Genomic DNA, 19,131 nt, shown 5'->3' with positions numbered 1-19,131 from the left:
TAGCAGATATGTATTGCATATACAATATGTAATTGCACCACCATAATATCACTTGGATCATTGTGAATGGTTTAATCGTCCTTCACGGCCGCTCCCGGCAGGTGGCGCTATGGCGCTTTCCCCGGGCTCTCCTTGGGAGACGCACGCCGGCTAGGCGAGCCGGCCCCGCCCCTTCGCCGTCGCGGAAGGAAGATTGTCCCAGGCGGCCCGCCGTCGGCCGGGCCCGTTGCCAAGGGAGGCGCGGCGCGCGGCCCTTAGCAACGGCCCCGCTCTCGACCCGCGGCGCCCCCATGGCGGCCGCCGCCCACCCCACCGTCTTCCTCCTCGTGGTCAGCGGGCAGATCGAGAGCGCCGAGGTGGGCGAGCGAGACGGGGGGGAGCGGGGGGAGCGGGGGGAGCCCGGTCGCCCGGGAGCGGGTTGCCAACTGACCTTCGCCGGCAGTGCTCCTGTGCAGCGGCTGGGTGGGAAAACCAGGGACGTTGGCAACCCTGCAAGAGGGAAGCGGAAAGAGGGGCGCGGGGCGGTCCCAACGGGAGAGGGGAGGGGGAAGGACGCCAGGGTGGTTTTCAGGGGGTTGCCATGTCTCCCCACCGGCCCTGCTCCTGTGCCTGTAGCAGGCAGGAAAGGACCCCTTGCAGCTCCTGCAGAAATGGAGCCGTGAAGAGCGCCGCACTAGAATCTGGGTTCGAATCCCCACTCGTGCCATGGAAACCCCCTGGGGCCGGTCCCACGGTGTCGACCCGGCCTACCTCGCAGGGGTGTCGTGGGGATGGAACGGGGGAGAGGAGGGCCGCGCACGCCGCTTGGGGGGGGGGGAAGAATGAACAAATCGAAGTGAATCAATAGGACAGCGCTATAAATGTATTAACGGAAAAGGTTTCCTTCGCTTCCAGAACCGAACACCCTCTCAAAGAGATTTTCTTTTCTTTTTATAATTTTTTTTATAAATTTTTTATCATGAAACATACAAAAAAAAGAGAAAGAAAATAATATTAAAATCATAATCCATAACAACGACAACAAAAACTTAAAATACACAAAAAACATACAAAAAAGAGAAAGAAAATAATATTAAAATCATAATCCAATACAACAAAAACTTAAAATACACAAAAAACATACCAAAAAAGAGAAAGAAAATAATATTAAAATCATAATCCAATACAACAAAAACTTAAAATACATAAAAAACATACAAAAAAAGAGAAAGAAAATAATATTAAAATCGTAATCCAATACAACAACAACAAAAACTTAAAATACACAAAAAACATACAAAAAAGAGAAAGAAAATAATATTAAAATCATAATCCAATACAACAACAAAAACTTAAAATACACAAAAAACATACCCAAAAAAGATAGAAAATAATATTAAAATCATAATCCAATACAACAAAAACTTAAAATACACAAAAAACATACCAAAAAAAGAGAAAGAAAATAATATTAAAATCGTAATCCAATACAACAAAAACTTAAAATACACAAAAAACATACCAAAAAAAGAAAGAAAATAATATTAAAATCATAATCCATAACAACGACAACAAAAACTTAAAATACACAAAAAACATACAAAAAAGAGAAAGAAAATAATATTAAAATCATAATCCAATACAACAACAAAAACTTAAAATACACCAAAAACATACAAAAAAGAGAAAGAAAATAATATTAAAATCATAATCCAATACAACAACAAAAACTTAAAATACACAAAAAAACATACAAAAGAAAGAAAGAAAATAATATTAAAATCATAATCCAATACAACAACAAAAACTAAAAATACACAAAGAAACATACAAAAGAAAGAAAGAAAATAATATTAAAATCATAATCCAATACAACAAAAACTTAAAATACACCAAAAAACCTATACAGAGCACTATTGCGACCAATGCGAATACGTTATTTGCTATCTTTTCTTTTTTTAAAAGCCTATAATGCCCTGAACCCTAAACCCTACTACCCACCACTGTGCCCTTCACCATTGGACCTCCGGCGAAGTGTTATGACAGTATACAAAAACCTGTTATTATAATCATTAATTAAAAATCACATTGAACTATAATTCATTAACTATACCTTTAAAATCCGTTTTTGCCCATTTGTCCCAATATGCGGCGGCCGTTGACCGTGTGAGTTTCAATTCGACCATATCTTTACCATGTAAAGAGTCTGTAATTTTGGGCAAAATTAAAGAGATTCGCTTTTCTAACCAGAATCTCCAAACGTCTTTATAATTGCATCATTTATAGGAGCAGAGAAGAGGCACTCAGTCCTACGCAGCATATGGCAATCCTCTATGTTTGGGATGACACAGATATCAATTAAATTGTAGCCTTTCATGCATTTTTTTTTTAATTATTGCTGTTGCAGTGACATGGTAAGCCCCCTTGAGCTCCACAAGGTAGGTGAGTGGCTAGTCGGTGTTTTAAATAAATATCTACGCGGAAAGAATTACAACTGCAATCTTTTTTTCCCCTCCCCAGTTCCCGGAGTTTGACGACCTCTACTGCAAATACTGCTTCGTGTACGGCCATGACTGGGCCCCCACCACGGTAAACTGCCCCTCCGACCTCCTGTGGGCGTTTTGGCGCTGGCGGCTTGGTGGCCGTCGATCAGTTTTTGCATTATGTGAGCATGGTGTCGTGGTTAAAAGTGGTGGTTTGGAGCGGTGGACTCTGATCTGGAGAACCGGGTTTGATTCCTCCACTCCTCCACGTGAGCGCCGGAGGCTAATCTGGTGGGTTGGCGTCCCCACTCTTCCACATGAAGCCAGCTGGGTGGCCTTGGGCTAGTCACAGCTCTCTCAGCCCCACCTACCTCACAGGGTGTCTGCTGTGGGGGGGGGGGGAAGGGAAGGTGATTGTAAGCCAGTTTGATTCTCTCTTAAGTGGTAGAGAAACCAACTCTTCTCCTTCTTCTAACTTTCGCAGAGGCTAGAGTTATTGACTCCAGAGCAGAGCCTGGTTTCACTTAAGCAGTCTACCTTTGAATACCAGGTCCCGATGGACAAAACGTGGTGGGGGAAGTCAAGTGTTGCCTTCACATGCTTTGCTGTCTAAATGTTAGATACTCTTAAGCCAAGGGCTACAGATTTGCCCGGCCCAGGGTAAGTTTAATTTTGAAGTTTCAAGGCGGAGTAGATCTCTGCTGCCTTACTATCTTGTTAATTCCCCCTTTTTAATTACTCATTGTTCAGTCTCTATAGTACCTGACAGACACACACATATATGAAGATGCCTTATACTGAATCAGACCCTTGGTCCATCAAGGTCAGTATTGTGTACTCAGGCTGGCAGCCTGGATCTCCAGGATCTCAGGCAGAGGTCTTTCACATCACCTACTCCAGATCCTTTAACTGGAGATGCTGGAGATTGACTGTGGAACCTTCTGCATGCAAAGCAGAGGCTCTTCCACTGAGCCACCGCCCCTCCCCTAAGGCCACCCCACCCCATTTTATCAGCTAGGCCTCAGATACCACGTTTGGTTACAACAGCTGTGGTTATTGGTGTATGTATCGCAGTAAGCACCTTCTACCTGTCGGGTTGCTGCAATTCAAGACCAGAAGACACTGGAGGGGCAGAAATCCTAAAGTCCCACACAGCCCCCACTTTCTGCGGCTGCTAAAAGAGATGACTTTTTTGATGATGCAGTTGGGATGGGGAGAACTGCTGTACCCTCCTTCCTCCTTTATAGAGTGACCTCTACATTGCACAGCCTTAGTAGGAAACTGAAATATTAGGTGTCACGGGGATCGGGGGGAGGTGCCAATCACATTGACGTAAGAACATAAGAACGGCCATGCTGGATCAGACCAAGGCCCATCAAGTCCAGCAGTCTGGTCACACAGTGGCCAACCAGGTGCCTCCAGGAAGCCCACAAACAAGACGACTGCAGCAGCATCGTCCTGCCTGTGTTCCATGGCACCTAATATAACAGGCCTGCTCCTCTGATCCTGTAGAGAACAAGGTATGCATCACAACTAGTATTCATAAGAACATAAGAAAGGACATGCTGGGCCAGACCAAGGCCCATCTAGTCCAGCAGTCTGTTCACACAGTGGCCAACCAGATGCCTCTAGGAAGCCCACAAGCAAGACAACAGCAGCAGCATTATTGTGCCTGTGTTCCACAGCACCTCATATAATAGGCATGTTCCTCTGAGACTGGAGTATAGGGATGCATCATGACTAGTATCTAGTTTGACTGGTAGCCACGGTTAGCCCTCTCCTCCATGAACATGTCCACTCCCCTCTTCAAGCCCTCCAAGCTGGCAGCCGTCACCACATCCTGGGGCAGGGAATTCCACAATTAGACAATGTGTTGTGGGAAGAAATACTTCCTTTGGTCTGTTTCGAATCTGTCACCCTCCAGCTTCAGCAGATGACCCCGCATTCTGGTATTACGCGAGAGGGAGAAATGTTTGACATCCTTGACCGCCTATTGAGGCGACAATACATTGTGTGAACTGTTACTTGGGGCAATCCAGTCCCCAGAGGAAGGCGATTCACCTAGAGCAGCTGTCTCTGCTGCTGAAACGTATTCTCCCTTCATCTTCCAAAAGGTGGAAGCTTCTGTAACCAGGCAATCCAATGCTTTAATTGCACCAGATCAGAAGCTCGTGGTACCAGAGGGTGGCCACGTTGGTCTGCAGTAGAAGAGCTGGCTTTGAGTCCAGCAGCACCTTAAGAGACCAGGTTAGAGTTTCCGGGTAGGAGCTTCGGAGTGTCAAAGCTCCCTTCGTCGGCTTTGACTCTCAAAAGGTTTGTGCCCTGAAAATCTCGGTCTCTAAGGTGCTAATAGACTCGGATCTAGCAGCTCAAAAGCACCTGGGTTTTTCGCAAGTCTGTTCCGGCATGCAAGAAGGTTTGTTGGTTTGTGGCCCGCCATTCTTTGGGAAGGAGAAGAAAAATTGGATTTCATATGCCGACTTTCTCTACCACTTAAGGGAGAATCAAACCAGCTTACAATCACCTTCCCTTCCCCTCCCCACAACAGACACCCTGTGAGGTAGGTGAGGCTGAGAGAGTGTGACTAGCCCAAGGTCACCCAGCTGGCTTCACGCGTAGGAGTGGGAAAACAAATCCAGTTCACCAGATTAGCCTCCGCCGCTCATGTGGAAGAGTGGGGAATCAAACCCGGTTCTCCAGATCAGAGTCCACCGCTCTTAACCACTGCACCACTCTGGCATTAAGTGCCAGCCGACTCCCACCCTCTCCCCTTGTTTTCCCAGGGTCTGGAAGAAGGGATCTCGCAGATCACCTCCAAGAACAGGAGCTCTCGGCAAGAGCTGGTGTGGAATTTCCCTATCGACATCACCTTCAAAAGCACCAACCCTTTTGGCTGTAAGTGAATTTTCAAGAGGTTGGTGAAGCCAGTGGGAACAGGGAGGGTGAGATTGGGCACAAGCTATTAACTGAACGAGATATTATATTATATTATATTAGGTGCTGGGGAACACAGGCAGGATGGTGCTGCTGCAGTCATCTTGTTTGTGGCTTCCTGGAGGCACCTGGTTGGCCACTGTGTGAACAGACTGCTGGACTTGATGGGCCTGGGTCTCATCCAGCAGGGCCTTTCTTATGTTCTTATGAGATAAGGTGTAATGAATACGCAGGGCCTGCGTTGCGAATTGGTGAGGCTTCAGGTCTTCCTCTGATTCAGAACACCAGAAGAGCCCTGCTGGATCAGACCAGTGAGGGTCCATCTAGTCCGGCATCCTGTCTCACACAGTGGCCAACCAGTTCCTCTGGAGGGTCAACAACAAGGCATAGAGCCGCTAAGGCCTTCACAAGAACCTCAGAAGAGCCCTGCTGGATCAGACCTGTGGTCCATCTAGTTCAGCATCCCATCTCACACCTTGGCCAACCAGTTCCTCTGGAGATCCAACAACAGGGCTCAGAGGCCAAGGCCTTCCCCTGAGAGGAGCCCTGCTGGATCAGACCAGTCATCCATCTAGCCCAGCATCCTGCCCCACACACTGGCCAACCAATTGCCCTGGGGGGCCAACAAACACAGCATACAGGTCAAGCAAGGCCCTCCTCGATGCAGCCTCCTAGCATGGGGATTCAGAGGGCTGCCGCTTCTGAATATGGCTCGTAGCCTAGAATTCCAGTGGAAACCAGAGTTTCTGGGTGCATGCTAGAGCATTGCCCCACTGTGATACCAATGCTTCCAGGTCAAGCCAAAAGTGATGTCATCATGCAGCGACGAAGGTCACCATCGCCACATGCCTTCCCCCCATCATCTCCTGTTTTAAAGCATGACAGTTGAGAAGTAATTCTGCTCACCACCCCCCTTCCGCCAGACCCAGATGTCTGATGAAGCTACCTTACCCAGCACCAAAGTGGAGTGGGTATCCTACCCAGGTATTTAGGCTTGGCAATAAAATGCAAGTTCCAGCCCTTGTAAGCTTTGTGTCTTCCAGGCCACATTCAATTGATACAGAACCGCCAAGAATACCTATGGGGAAGGGGCTAACCTCAAGGCTGTTCTACCACGGAGCTAGACTTCAGAAAAAAAGGAGGCAGTATTTCCTTTATCCCTTAGAAGCTCCTTGATCCATTGATCTTGAGCAGCGTAATTTTAAATCTAATGTTTGAAGGATATAAGGACTGAAATAAATCTTGCCACTGACAATGTAGCCTTGGGATCCCTGTCACTTAATAAAAGAGGCATTATGTCAGACACAGAGGCATTAGATTTATATATTAAAAGGGGAGAGATATAACGTGATTGAAGTTCCTCATAAAAGCGGCATTCCAAAAGGGCATGAGCTAGTGAATTAATAGAGCCAGAAGAGCAAGGACAGGTCCTTTCTGGGTATGTGTGTGTATGTTAAGTGCCATCAAGTCATTTCCAATTCATGGCGACCCTATGAATCAATGTCCTCCCAAAACGTCCTATCCTTAACAGCCTTGCTCAGATCTTGCGAAGTGAGGGCGTGGCTTCCTTTAGAGAATCAATCCATCTCTTGTTGGGCCTTCCTCTTTTCCTGCTGTCTTCAACTTTTCCTAGCATGGTATGTTACGGTATGTTCAACATACTGTGTATGGTGTGTTCAAATTTTTGCCTTGTGTAACCATAGGAGACAGTATTGTGATAGTAACAAACTTCACTGCTTATAAACCCTAGCTTTATAGACTCTCTCCCCTTCTTCCTTAGGGCCCCAGATAGTCTTAAGCGTGTATGGCCCTGATTTTTTCGGCAATGACGTAGTTCGAGGCTATGGAGCAGTCCACCTGCCTTTCACACCGGGAAGGTGAGTCCGCGCATTGTTCCCATGCCAAATTGTCCACGTTTCAGCTGACCATAATCTCCATATGCGGTTTCTTCTCAGAAAACCAGGTTCCGAAACAGCAAGACGGATGATGCAAAAAGCATGAGATTTAGCACCAAAAAAAAAAAAAAATGCAAGAGAAATTACGGGCAATCTTGCAAACCCTGTATTGGTGGTTCATAAGACCTTGTGACTCCATACCGGCGCAAGGATAATAATGTAAATTTTGATTATGTCCTGGCTAAGGGCATTACAGTCCCTCGTATGTAAGCACATAAGCACTCCCGTTGGGTTTTGTTTCACACACATTTGCTTTTGGCACAGCTACTGTTAGGCTTCGTTTGGACATACGGTTTTGCCTTTTGAAAACGCGGGCCCTGCTTTAATTCCCCAAGGAAGTCAGGCAGCTCATGACCATTCCAACAGTCTCATTTATGATCAGCTCCCGTGGGAAAATAAAAGAACGTTTTCATGCCGCACGGTGGGCGTGGGTCATTCTGTTCACTGTGAAGGGACTGACCCTTCGTCGCTCTCTTTTGTTTCTGAGTGTTTAAAACCCATTTGCGGCTCTAATCTAGGTGGTCAAAAATTCTTTTTCAGCCATAAAAGAACCATCCCAATGTTCGTCCCGGAATCGACGTCCAAACTGCAGAAGTTTACAAGGTACTCAAATAAGTTAGGAACAGGGCTAAATTTTAATGGAGAGATTTGAATCCAGTAGCATGTTAGAAGCCACCAAGACTTTGGGGGTATAACTGATCGCTGACAAAGGGTACACTGACTCTCAAAAGCTTATACCCCAAAAAATCTTGTTGGTCTTTTAAGGTGCTGCTGGACTCGAGTCCAGCTCTTCCTCTGCTGACCGAGACAGCTACCTTCCTGAAACTATTCTAAGGGACAGTTTTGGGCTGAATCCATCTCTCTGAGCATGTTGCAACGCAATAGCTTGGTGGCCATCTGTCGGCAATGCTGATTCTGTGAACTTAGGCAGATCATAAGAAGGAAGGCAGGAAGGGTTGTGTCAGTGTTTGGCTCTCATGGCCCTTTCTGACATGCCCAGGGTAACACTGATCACCCCTTTGTGGCTAGTAAGCAATTTTCCGCCAGGCCAGATTGGCCAGGGATCGTGGACAGGGTTTTTTTTTTTTTTTTTTTTGCCAACTTCTAGGCATAGAGCAGGGGTCACTAGGGAGGCAGCTGTGAATTTCCTGCATTGAGGAGGGTGTTGGGACTAGATGACCCCAGTAGTCCCTTCCAACTCTTGACTATTCTATGATTCTAATTCATTTTGCATCCACTTGGGGGAGCCAGCCGCTAGCCTGGTTGAGGAGCAAACTGAGTTTCTCTGCCCCACGTTTGAGGCTCCACAAACTGGGACCTTGGGGATTTGGCTCTACAAAAAAACAGAGTGGGTGGAGCTGGCTGGCTGGCTGTAGTGCTGACTAGCCTTCCTTGGCTTTCCCCTCCAGCTGGCTCATGGGACGACGGCCAGAGTTCACCGACCCCAAAGTGGTGGCGCGGGGCGAGGGCCGGGAAGGTGAGTGTTTCGAAACCAACACTGCTTTCTCCTTCTGTCTTCTTGTGTGTGTAAAGTGCTGTCAAGTCGCAGTCGACTTATGGCGACCCCTTTTGGGGTTTTCATGGCAAGGGACCAACAGAGGTGGTTTGCCAGTGCCTTCCTCTGCACAGCAACCCTGGTATTCCTTGGTGGCCTCCCATCCAAATACTAACCAGGGCTGACCCTGTTTAGCTTCTGAGATCTGACGAGATCAGGCTAGCCTGGGCCATCCAGGTCACCTTAGTCACAGGTAAAGAGTCCTCTCTGGGCCGGGCCCTGTGGGAGTACAGCCTCTGGAGGGGGCAGGAGTCAAAGACAAACTGGGGATTGGCCAAACCTCAGAACAGGTTTGGGGGGGGGGCACCACACTTAGGGAGTGCCAGGAGATATTTTTTTGCCTGATGGAAAGGAAGGCATTCACTGGTGGAATTAAAGGATGTGTGAGAAAAGATGGCTGCTTTGGTTTTAAAAGTATTCCAAATCCAGAGGAGGAAAGGAAGATACAGTCAGTACATGTTTGGTGGGGGGTTGCTGCAAGGAAGTTGTATGAGAGCCAACGTGGTATAGTGGTTAAGAGCGGTGGACTCTGATCTAGAGAACCAGGTCTGATTCCCCACTCCTCCACATGAGCAGCGGAGGCTAATCTGGTGAGCTGGATTTGTTTCCCCACTCCTACACATAAGGCCAGCTGGGTGACCATGGGCTAGTCACACTCTCTCAGCCCCATCTACCTCACAGGGTGTCTGTTGTGGGGAGGGAAGGTGATTGTAAGCTGGTTTGATTCTCCCTTAAGTGGTAGAGAAAGTCAGCGTATAAAAACCAACTCTTCTGCCTTATCCTCACAAGGCAGCACAGTGTATAAATAACCCTGCAAGGCAGCATGGGTGCTTAAATAAAGATGACTGAAACATTGGTTGTAAATACATAGGGCAGGGGACCCCAACTTCTGCCAAGTGTTCTTACAAAGTAGGCAGGGCCAGGTAAGGCTTTTGCCCAGCAAGGCTCCTTATTGGCCACTGGAGATTTGATGGCCTATGCAATTTTTAAAAATGCTGCTTTAGCAGCAGCTGCCACCCCAGAACCAGGATCTGCATGGTGTGACTGAAAAGACGCCGCGGCAGCCATTTTGTGGCTGGCTCCACCCCATTACAGTGTTAGAATTCCAAGGTGCCTGCAGGCTCAAAGACATTGGGGACCCCCTTCCGTAGGGTAAGGGACGAGGTGCCGCATTAGTCAGTTGGTGTTTTTGTTTCTTGTGGGGTTGGGTTTTGTTTTGAGCCCCACTGACCGCTGGGTTGTCTCCTTCTTAGTGACCCGGGTGCGGTCCCAGGGCTTCGTGACCCTCTCGTTCAACGTGGTGACCAAGGACATGAAGAAGCTGGGCTACGACGTGAGCCCGGCCGGAATGCCCAACCTCGCCATGGGAGACGGCCTCCACAGATTTTAAAGCAGAGGGCGCCCGCTCCGGCCTCTCCTCGACAGCTCCGTTCCGAACCGGCAGGGTGCTTCAACTGGGATGCCTTGGACCTGTTCAGTTCTAATGGGATCCCTCTGCGTGGCAGTACGTGAAATTTAGAACCTCCGTTGCCGGATGACGCCAGCATTGACTGACAAAAGTGGGTATTGGTTAGCTTTTCAATGTCCTCTCATGTGGCGAGCTCCCTGCTTTTAGAAAACTAAAGCATCAGGGAGCGAGGATTCCTATGGCTCCCTTGCAAGGAGTTTCGTTGTTGTAAAAGGGCATGGGAGGGCAGTTTAAAAAAATGACTCCCCATCGGGCCCTTCATTCTCCCATTTCTGGCTACTTCATACCTTCAGGGGTGGGGAGGAAAGAGATGAATTGTCACTCCCCCCCCACACACACACACCCATTCTGCTCCAGTTATCCTGAGTAGGGCTGCTCACTGTGTTCGCTCTTGTGGCCAAGCAAAACAGGAAAGTACTACGAGACCACCTCTTTCTGTGCAAAACTGAAGGGCTCCTTCACGTTACCATTTTCCCTCAAAGCAGAATTTTCATAGATCCCCGAGTCATCACCGTTATCACCAGCCTTTAAGACTAAGGTCTTCAGCTATTAGTTTGCCAAGTTCCCACCGTTATGAAGACAGGCGGGTCTCCTTGCTAACTTTCCAGCATGTTCAGACAGATGTAATTGGCTGCAACGGCCGAGTGATGGAGCCAAATTTCAGACTGCAGCTACCTGGGCGGACGGTCCAGGAGATCAGGATCAGGTGGGAGCCTTTGCAGGTTGTTCACAAGATGTTACCTGACCTCCAAGTCTCATCAAAAGCCCTTTTTAAAAAAAATTTAAATTTAAAAAAAAATTAAATTTTTTTAAAAGCCCAATTAAATAAATTAAATACCCTTTATTAAACTTGGCTTTGTCAACCGATTCCTGTAAATTCCTACAGAATTTGGAGCAGGCTAAAAACAGAACTTCACCGCTGTTGACTTGATACTTTTTAAAAAAAATTAAATAAAGGTTTTTCCCCCCCATGGTTTGTAACAAGAGCCTTGTGACTATTGGAGGGTATGTGTGAGAGACTGTTCCCTGCAAAGAAAGGAAAAGGGGTTTTTGCAAGAAGGTGCTATTCAGAGTGGTGTAGTGGTTAAGAGCGGCGGACTCTGATCTGGAGAACCAGGTTTGATTCCCCACTCCTCCACATGAGCAGCGGAGGCTAATCTGGTGAACTGGATTTGTTTCCCCACTCCTACACACGAAGCCAGCTGGGTGACCTTGGGCTAGTCACAGCTGTCTTAGAGCTCTCTCAGCCCCACCTACCTCACAGGGTGTCTGTTGTGGGCTGGGGAAGGTGATAGTAAGCCAGTTTGATTCCTCCTTAAGTCGTAGAGAAAGTTGGCATATAAAAACCAACTCTTCTTCTTCAATGTTTCTGTGGCAGTTTTAAGGTGCAGAAAGATTCGGGACCAGGGCTGCCCCACAACCTGGGCTTCAGGCTAGAAAAGGAAGCACAGCTAGATTGCCACGTGCCTTTCGGCGAAAGCCGTTTCACTAGGGGGAGTTGGAGCCATCTGTTTTCCCCCCCACAGCCAAACGGCTCTTCACAGCAGCGGTAGCTGCAGCAGAAGGGAATACTTGCTTGTTATTTGCACACCTCCACCCTTTCCCCCCAAGGAACGCGGAGTTTTAAAAGCGCTGGAAACAGAGCCGGCTGAACCTAAGACAGACAACACGCAGACCATAAAGGGCTAAACCAATTTTTTAAAAAATGTTTTCTTTAAACTTCCAATCACTACTGTAACAATTCGCTTAAGGAATGGGAGATCGAAAAGGCAAAACGTGATAAGTACAAACCTAATTTTGCACATTAAAAACGCATGTTGCGGCATATTCTGGACCCCTCGCCGGACCAAACGCAGAAGGGCTTTGGCTGGGGGTGGGGTGGGGGATTTGCCTGGCTTCTCTCCTCTTGCATATGACAGCCAGGTATCAATTGTCTTTGCATACAGGCAGCTTCCTGTTTCGTATCTGGTTTCTGCTTTTTATCGCTTTGACCTTTTCAGGAAACTCCAGCTGCCTGTTCTGGGCAGCCGGCCCAGCGACTGGTGCAAAGGAGAATCGGCAGAGATTTTAACATGCCAAAGAGAGGATAATATCAAGGTTATTTTACAATCCTAACAAGCTGCAGTACTCCAGCAATTTCGTTTATATTCTGACCAACTAGCATGTATTAGGAAGGCAATAAAAGAGTTTCTGTCTAGACATTAGGAAGAAATTTCTAACAGTTCGAGCGGTTCCTCAGTGGAACAGGCTTCCTCGGGAGGTGGTGACCTCCTTCCATGGCGGTTTTTAAGAGGAGGCTAGATGGCCATCTGTCAGCAATGCTGATTCTGTGACCTTAGGCAGATGAGAGGGAGGGCATCTTGGCCATCTTCTAGTCACTGGGTGTGTGTGGGGGGGAGGTAGTTGTGAATATCCTGCATTGTGCAGGGGGTTGGACTAGATGACCCTGGTGGTTCCATCCAACTCTGTGATTCTATGTACCCCTCTTGGTGGTTGCAGCTTTTGCGTGAGATGCCACAGGTCCAGCCAGAAGGAACTCTTCCATCTCCTTCCATTGCTGATCAGCGAAGTCAGCGTCTGCATTCGGGCTCCCGTCAGTGAGGTATATGCTCAGCCAGCCTCAAACCAGCCACTCAGACAGTGGCCCCCAACGCCGTGCCCCCGAGCATCGTGGCCACTCACTAAAGCATTCCCTTCCTCCCCAAAGCTTCTCTTCCCTAAATCTGAGGTGGTTCAGAAAAGCCCATGAGTCTGCAGGGCGCACCGGTTCCGGAAACTACCTGCAACTCCCAATATTTTGTGATCGGACACGGCTCCCTCCTCACAGCAGCCACCTTGTAATGGCACCCGATATGTTCTAGAAATTCCACGATTGCCCAATGTTTGCTTCCCTACACTAAGTGCTAACAGAGAAGAAACTCCCAAGACAAGGATATAACTAAACCCACCCATTGTGAAGGTCTTGATTGGGGTGGGGGGTTGGCTCAGTGGTAGAACATCTGCTTGGCGCGCAGAAGGCCCTAGGTTCAATCCCCGGCATTTCCAGTTTAAAAAATATTCAGCATGGATTGTGAACGACCATGACTTGAGGCTCTGGAGCGCTGCTGCCAGGCTGAGTAGACAATACTGACCTTGAGGGACTGGTGGTCTGATTTGATGTGTGTGTCCTAGAAGCATAGAGTTGGAAGGGGGGCACAGAGTCCATCCAGACCAACCTCCTGCTCATTGCTGAATCAGCCTAGAGCATCCCTGGCAAGTGTTTGTCAAGCCTCTGCTTCAAGACTGCCAGAGAGGGGGAGCTCACCACCTCCCTAGGCAGCCCAGTTGAATAACTGCTTTGTTTTTTTTAATAAAAAAAAATCTAATATCCAGCCAGTACCTTTCCACCCGCAATTTAAACTCATTCTTGTGAGTCCTGTCCTCTGCTGCCAACAGGAACAGCTCCCTGCCCTCCTGTAAGTGACAGCCCTTCAAATACTTCAAGAGAGCAATCCTGTATCACATTGAGGACACAGCTGATGAACTGTGGGGTAAACCCATTTCAGATCACTTCCAACCAGGTGGTGGTGCTGAACACGACACAGCAGTGTGGTTGAATCCAAGAAGGCTGCTCAGAGCTCAAGCCAAAACATTGCTCAAAAAGTTAAAATTCCAGCCGAAGTAAGCAAGGCTGCTAAGAAAGGCGTTTGGGAAAGTCTGGAGCATTTCAGATCAGCCGAGCGAGTGGAAAGGAGGTAAAGGCTGTGGCTCAGTGGTAGAGCATCTGCTTGGCATGCAGAAGGTCCCAGGTTCAATCCCCGGCATCTTCAGTTAAAGCACTGGTTCCCAGCCAGGGGTCCGCGGACCCGCAGGGGTCCGTGAGAACTAAATTAAGGTCTGCGAAACAAAGTTATAAACCCATAATAAATTAATATTTTCAATTACAAGTTCTCTATTATAAAAATATATATTCAAATATTATTCTAAGTTTCATGTTTAACTAACAGTTATGATTAAAGTTTATGTTCAAATTCTCAGAATTTTTATTTTGAACCTTGGGGTCCCTGCACCGAACAAAAAAGTCCTAGTGGTCTCTGGTTAAAAAAAGGTTGGGAACCACTGAGTTAAAGGGACTAGGCAAGTCAGTGATGTGAAAGACCCCTCCCTGAGACCCTGGAGAGCCATTGCCGGTCTGAGTAGACAATACTGACTTTGATGGACCAAGGGTCTGATTCAGTATAAGGCAGCTTCATGTGTTCAAATGTCACCGCTGAGCAACGACAAAACAGAACCGTGGCTGGACAAGCAAAGGGGGGGGGGATTGCAAAACCCTGCAATACGGAACAAAATTTTTTAAAAGCAGGCGTGCTGAGAACCAGAACGGCAGGCGACAACATGTTCTGCAATGAGAACAGGAAGAGCTGGGAGGGGGTAGGATCTGCAGGTCTGTCAAACTCCAGAGCAGATGGCCCGAGCGTCGGGTGCGGCAGAGGAACAAAAAGAAGAAGAAACTGATGCAAAATTAATCACCGCAAGGAGACCGGCAGAGCTGAGCTGCCCTTGGGCCTGGAGGCAGCAGGAATGCCCCTGCAGACCAACCTGAGCTCGGCTGCTCGTTTTTCAGCACCAGGGAGACTCAACTTCAAACCTTCCCTCAGCTGTCAAAACTCACTGGTGGCGGAAAGTGCCATCAAACTGCAGCCGGCTTATGCCATCCCTGTTTTCAAGCAACGAACAGAGGTGGGTTTGCCATTGCCTGCCTCTGCAGAGCAACCCTGGACGACCTTTCCATCCCAGTACTAACCAGGGCTGACCCTGCTTAGCTTCTGAGATCTGATGAGATCAGGCTAGCCTGTACCATCCAGGTGAGCAGGAGATGAACAGAGGTCCACTTGGGGGGCTGTCAATCTAGGCCTGGGACACTTGTCAATCCAGCCCTAAAACCCTTCTGCTAGTCCCAGGGGCTGTCAATCCACTTGGGGGGCTGTCAGTCCAGTCCCAGAGTATTGTATCTGGGTTTAGAGACCTTGCTGGAAAATCCATTCCACATTTTCTTTGCAACTCTTTTTGTGCTGTAATGTCTTTCAATGTAGCCAATGCAATTCTATGGGCAATCCAGGCTCCTATTACTTCAAACAGGCCGTTGTTTCTAATGGGCTAGCCTGTCATTCGTTTTAGTACATTCCCCCTCGCACAGAGACCCAGCGAAGTGTTTCTGCTCTTTAAAAGCAGAGAAGGAGAAGCCAGCTAGAAAGCGAATAGCTGTAAAGTTCAAAAGAAAGACACGCTGCGCCTGGCAAGGACTTCCCCGGCAAAGCGGGGAGCACCAGGTGAGCTGTTCGAGATTGCGATTTATGAACATGTTGAATGTTTCATGAATAACCAAAACAACATCGGGCTTAACAGCGATTATTAGAGTCCATGAATAAACCTTTTACATTCTTTTTTTTCCGCTCCACCGCAAGAGAGCAGCAAACTCTCTTTTGAACAATTGGCCTGAGTGAAGTTAAAAAGGGTTTTGTTTTGTTCTTGGCAAACCACCTCTGTTAGTCTCTTGCCATGAAAACCCCAAAAAGGGGTCGCCATAAGTCGGCTACGACTTGACGGCACTTTACTCACTCACTCTTTGTTCTTGCAGAGAGCGAGATCTTCCCAAAGTTTCCACCGGCACGGGTCACATGGTACTTCTCAGGTGGAAGACCCACAGATATCCCAGAGAAGAGGGTTCGAAACATTGCAGCGCTCTGGAATATAAGCAACAAACCGTCAATTATGAAAATATACCCGAAGTAAGTCCCACGTTCACACCACCGTAAATAGCACTTAAAACCCCTTTTCTGCAACACAGCTGAAGGGGGAAAGGGGACTCAACAGAAGCCATTATGATACGCGATAAATTTCAGCCACACAATAAAACATTAATAGCACAAATCCCATCAAAAGTTACCTGATGCCAGTTTTAATGATATAACTGGGGAGGGGGGTTAACATTTTCTAAAAGGTCGGATCTTTTTGTGCATTTACATTTTTAAGATTCTGCCATGATTTTTTTTTAAACCTATTCTTCCATGATATATGTAGTATTTGGTACACACTAAAAACGGCACCCACTAAATAGAAACTGGTTGATTTGTATGAGCTGTTGTAAAGTCTCCAAAGAGCCATTTAAGGGGGAGCTGGCAGAGATACATTTAGACCTCTGCTCTAGCGAGGCTCTACATCATACGTTCCCCCAACGGTGAATCCCTGCTTCCAGCTTAATGCCCATGCCAAGGATACCTAAGACGCCTCTTAACAAGGGTGTCTTAGGCGACGCCAACCTTGGTGAAGATGAGAAAGGCCCAATTAGCCAACCTCAGTGCAGATGCCCTTCTTATCTTGTGGCTTGCGTAGTGGGATTTGGCCCAGAAAGGAACACCTACCTAGGACAGCCAGCACTGTGGGCAACAGCCCCATTGCCAGCGCTCTCGGCATGTAAAAACCAACTCTTCTTCTTAAGACCACACACAGCTCAAGCTAGCAATTGAGCCAATGTTGCCTTTCTTCTAGCCCAGGGCTCCCCAATATGGTATCCATGGGCACCATGACACCCGCTAATACCTTTCCTGGTGCCTACCAAGTGTTTTTAGAAAGTGGGCAGGGGCAGCTGAGGCTTTTGTCCAGTGGAGCTTTACAGATTTTTAAAAACATGGCTTTGGAAACAGCTGCCTCAACACTGCATAGAATCGGAAGGGGACCATAGAGGCCATCTAGTCCAACCCCCTGCTCAATGCAGAATCCGCCTAGAGCATCCCTGACAAATGCTTGTCCAGCCTCTTCTTGAAGACTGCCACTGAGGGGGAGCTCACCACCTCCCCAGGTAGTCAATTTCACTGCTGAACATCTCTTGCCGTAAAAAAAAGTTCCTAATATCCAGCTGGTACCTTTCCGCCTGCAATTTAAACCCATTATTGCGAGTCCGATCCTCTGCTGCCAACAGGAACAACTCCCTGCCCTCCTCTAAGTGACAACCCTTCACATACTGAATGACTGAAGGTAAGCTGAAAGAAAATATTTTTAAATAGCATGTTCATTTAAAAAAGGTGTCCTGTCAAGCAGAGCTTCTGCCTGATGTGTTGAAGGGTTACTATCAAGAGTTACACATAACGTCACTCCTTGATATTTTCGTGGTTGGCTCCGCCTTCAACAGCAGCAATTTTGTGGTTGCACCCACCACACTGTGTTTGAAACCCACCCCCACCCCATTTTTGGCTTACCAGAGACCTTTTTAAAACCGCTTTATTCCCAGGCATTTTTGTAGGGGTTCCCCCGCTCCAAAATTGATCTTCCAAGTACAGGACTGATTTATTTTCCCTTTACCAACTTCTGCTGACTTCTAGCTATTACTGATTTTTACACATGCTGGTTTATTGCCTTTATTATCACACTTTTATGTCATTCTGCCCTCTATAGTGTGCTGTTGTTTTTTTACTGTGCTGTGATCTTCTAACGTTAACGGGCTATCTTTTCTGTTGCAATTCACTGGAATTTATGCTTTTAAGCCATATTTTGTGTGCTGGCTTGAGTTGGTAGCAAGGTGAGGTAGACGTTTTCCAGATCGATAAATAAAATCCCAAAAAAATATCTCAGTCAGAATTCCTAAGGTGCCCGCAGGCTAAAGAAGGTGGGGGACCCCTTGTTCAAGCCTCTCCTGAACCACGAGCTTACACCTCCCATCTAACACTGACTGCTGTTACCTACTATGTGTCTCTTTTTGCCCCAGCGGCCGGGAAAATTCGAGCCAGTATTGCAGTTAAACTGGACAATATTTGTATCTGATTTAAACTTATTTTTGTACTTGATTTTACTCCCTTGGCCAAATAGACAACATATAGCACTATACTTTACTTGTCTAACTGTACCGCAACAGTGTAGAGTGTACATGCTTGCCAGGCTAAATGCACTACCCTCTGCCTTGTTATATGGAAGATTGCATAAAATCCCATTTGCGGATAGAGTTTGCCGTTGCGGGAATGGTGAAACTGAATCACTTGCGCATGTCCTTTTTAATTGTTCCTTTTATGCTTGTAGCCGATCCCAATTCATTGACCCATTGTTTGCAAACAGGGAATGGCTTTCTGAGAAAATCAGGACATCCTATCTTATGACCACACAAAGCCCAAAAATAACCGAATCAGTTGCAAAGTTCTTAAAGTTAGCAATCAGATATTGTGAATGGTGTGTGGCTGGTTTGGGATGGTTTTATCCAATTTTATTTATTTGTACTCAGATTTATTTTAATGTATGCTCTTCCCTTTTTACATGCCAATAAAGGTGTGTGGTGTTACTTGATTTTAACTGTTTTCTTGTTGAATCTGACTTGATTTTGCCTATTAAAAATAGAAAAGGTCACCCGACTGCAGATGAAAATGAAGCTGCCCTTTTTGGGGGAATGCTGTTTTCGTCACTCGTACAAAAGCTCAGCTCTTGATCGTTTGGCTGCTTACAAAGCAAGAATTGCAAAGCAAGTTTAAAAAAACATGGCAACTTTGAATAAAGCTTACTGACAATATAAGTCGAAGGATTTTTTTAAGTTCGTTTGCAATGAAACTGTCAACGGAGTCAGTTGTTAGCACAGAGGGCATCTTTAGTTAGAAGAATTTAGTCGATTAGAATTAACAACATTCATACAACAGTGTTTGTTTGTTTTTAAGTTTCCCAAAGTATTACAAGAAGTTGTTTCTTTCGTGATTTTCTGACTATAAAATGCTTTAAAAGTCTTTCCATTTGGATTGGGGG

At 46.9% G+C, this 19,131-nt stretch overlaps 1 protein-coding gene across 1 annotated transcript; it reads left to right on the top strand.

The window, feature by feature from the left end:
• Positions 1 to 283: 283 nt before the first annotated feature.
• B9D1 (B9 domain containing 1) lies at positions 284 to 10,308 on the top strand. Its single transcript, XM_056866320.1, has 7 exons — positions 284 to 356; positions 2,500 to 2,568; positions 5,246 to 5,357; positions 7,177 to 7,273; positions 7,892 to 7,954; positions 8,761 to 8,828; positions 10,160 to 10,308. Exons 1-7 carry the CDS (start codon positions 291 to 293, stop codon positions 10,294 to 10,296), a joined length of 612 nt encoding a protein of 203 aa, XP_056722298.1. The 5' UTR covers positions 284 to 290; the 3' UTR covers positions 10,297 to 10,308.
• The last annotated feature ends 8,823 nt before the right edge of the window (positions 10,309 to 19,131 follow it).

Source organism: Euleptes europaea, chromosome 21, assembly GCF_029931775.1.
Source record: "Euleptes europaea isolate rEulEur1 chromosome 21, rEulEur1.hap1, whole genome shotgun sequence".
Classification (NCBI taxonomy): Eukaryota; Metazoa; Chordata; class Lepidosauria; order Squamata; family Sphaerodactylidae; genus Euleptes; species Euleptes europaea.
Note: the sequence above shows the minus strand (reverse complement) of the source record. Positions and strands in the feature narration are given on the sequence as shown.

Bases quoted from the DNA above. Each gene is read 5' to 3' on its own strand.
- B9D1 (XM_056866320.1), top strand. From the start codon at position 291: ATGGCGGCCGCCGCCCACCCCACCGTCTTCCTCCTCGTGGTCAGCGGG. The intron at 7,274-7,891 runs GTGAGTCCGCGC...ATTCTTTTTCAG, and splicing joins CTGCCTTTCACACCGGGAAG to CCATAAAAGAACCATCCCAA. The intron at 7,955-8,760 runs GTACTCAAATAA...TTTCCCCTCCAG, and splicing joins AAACTGCAGAAGTTTACAAG to CTGGCTCATGGGACGACGGC.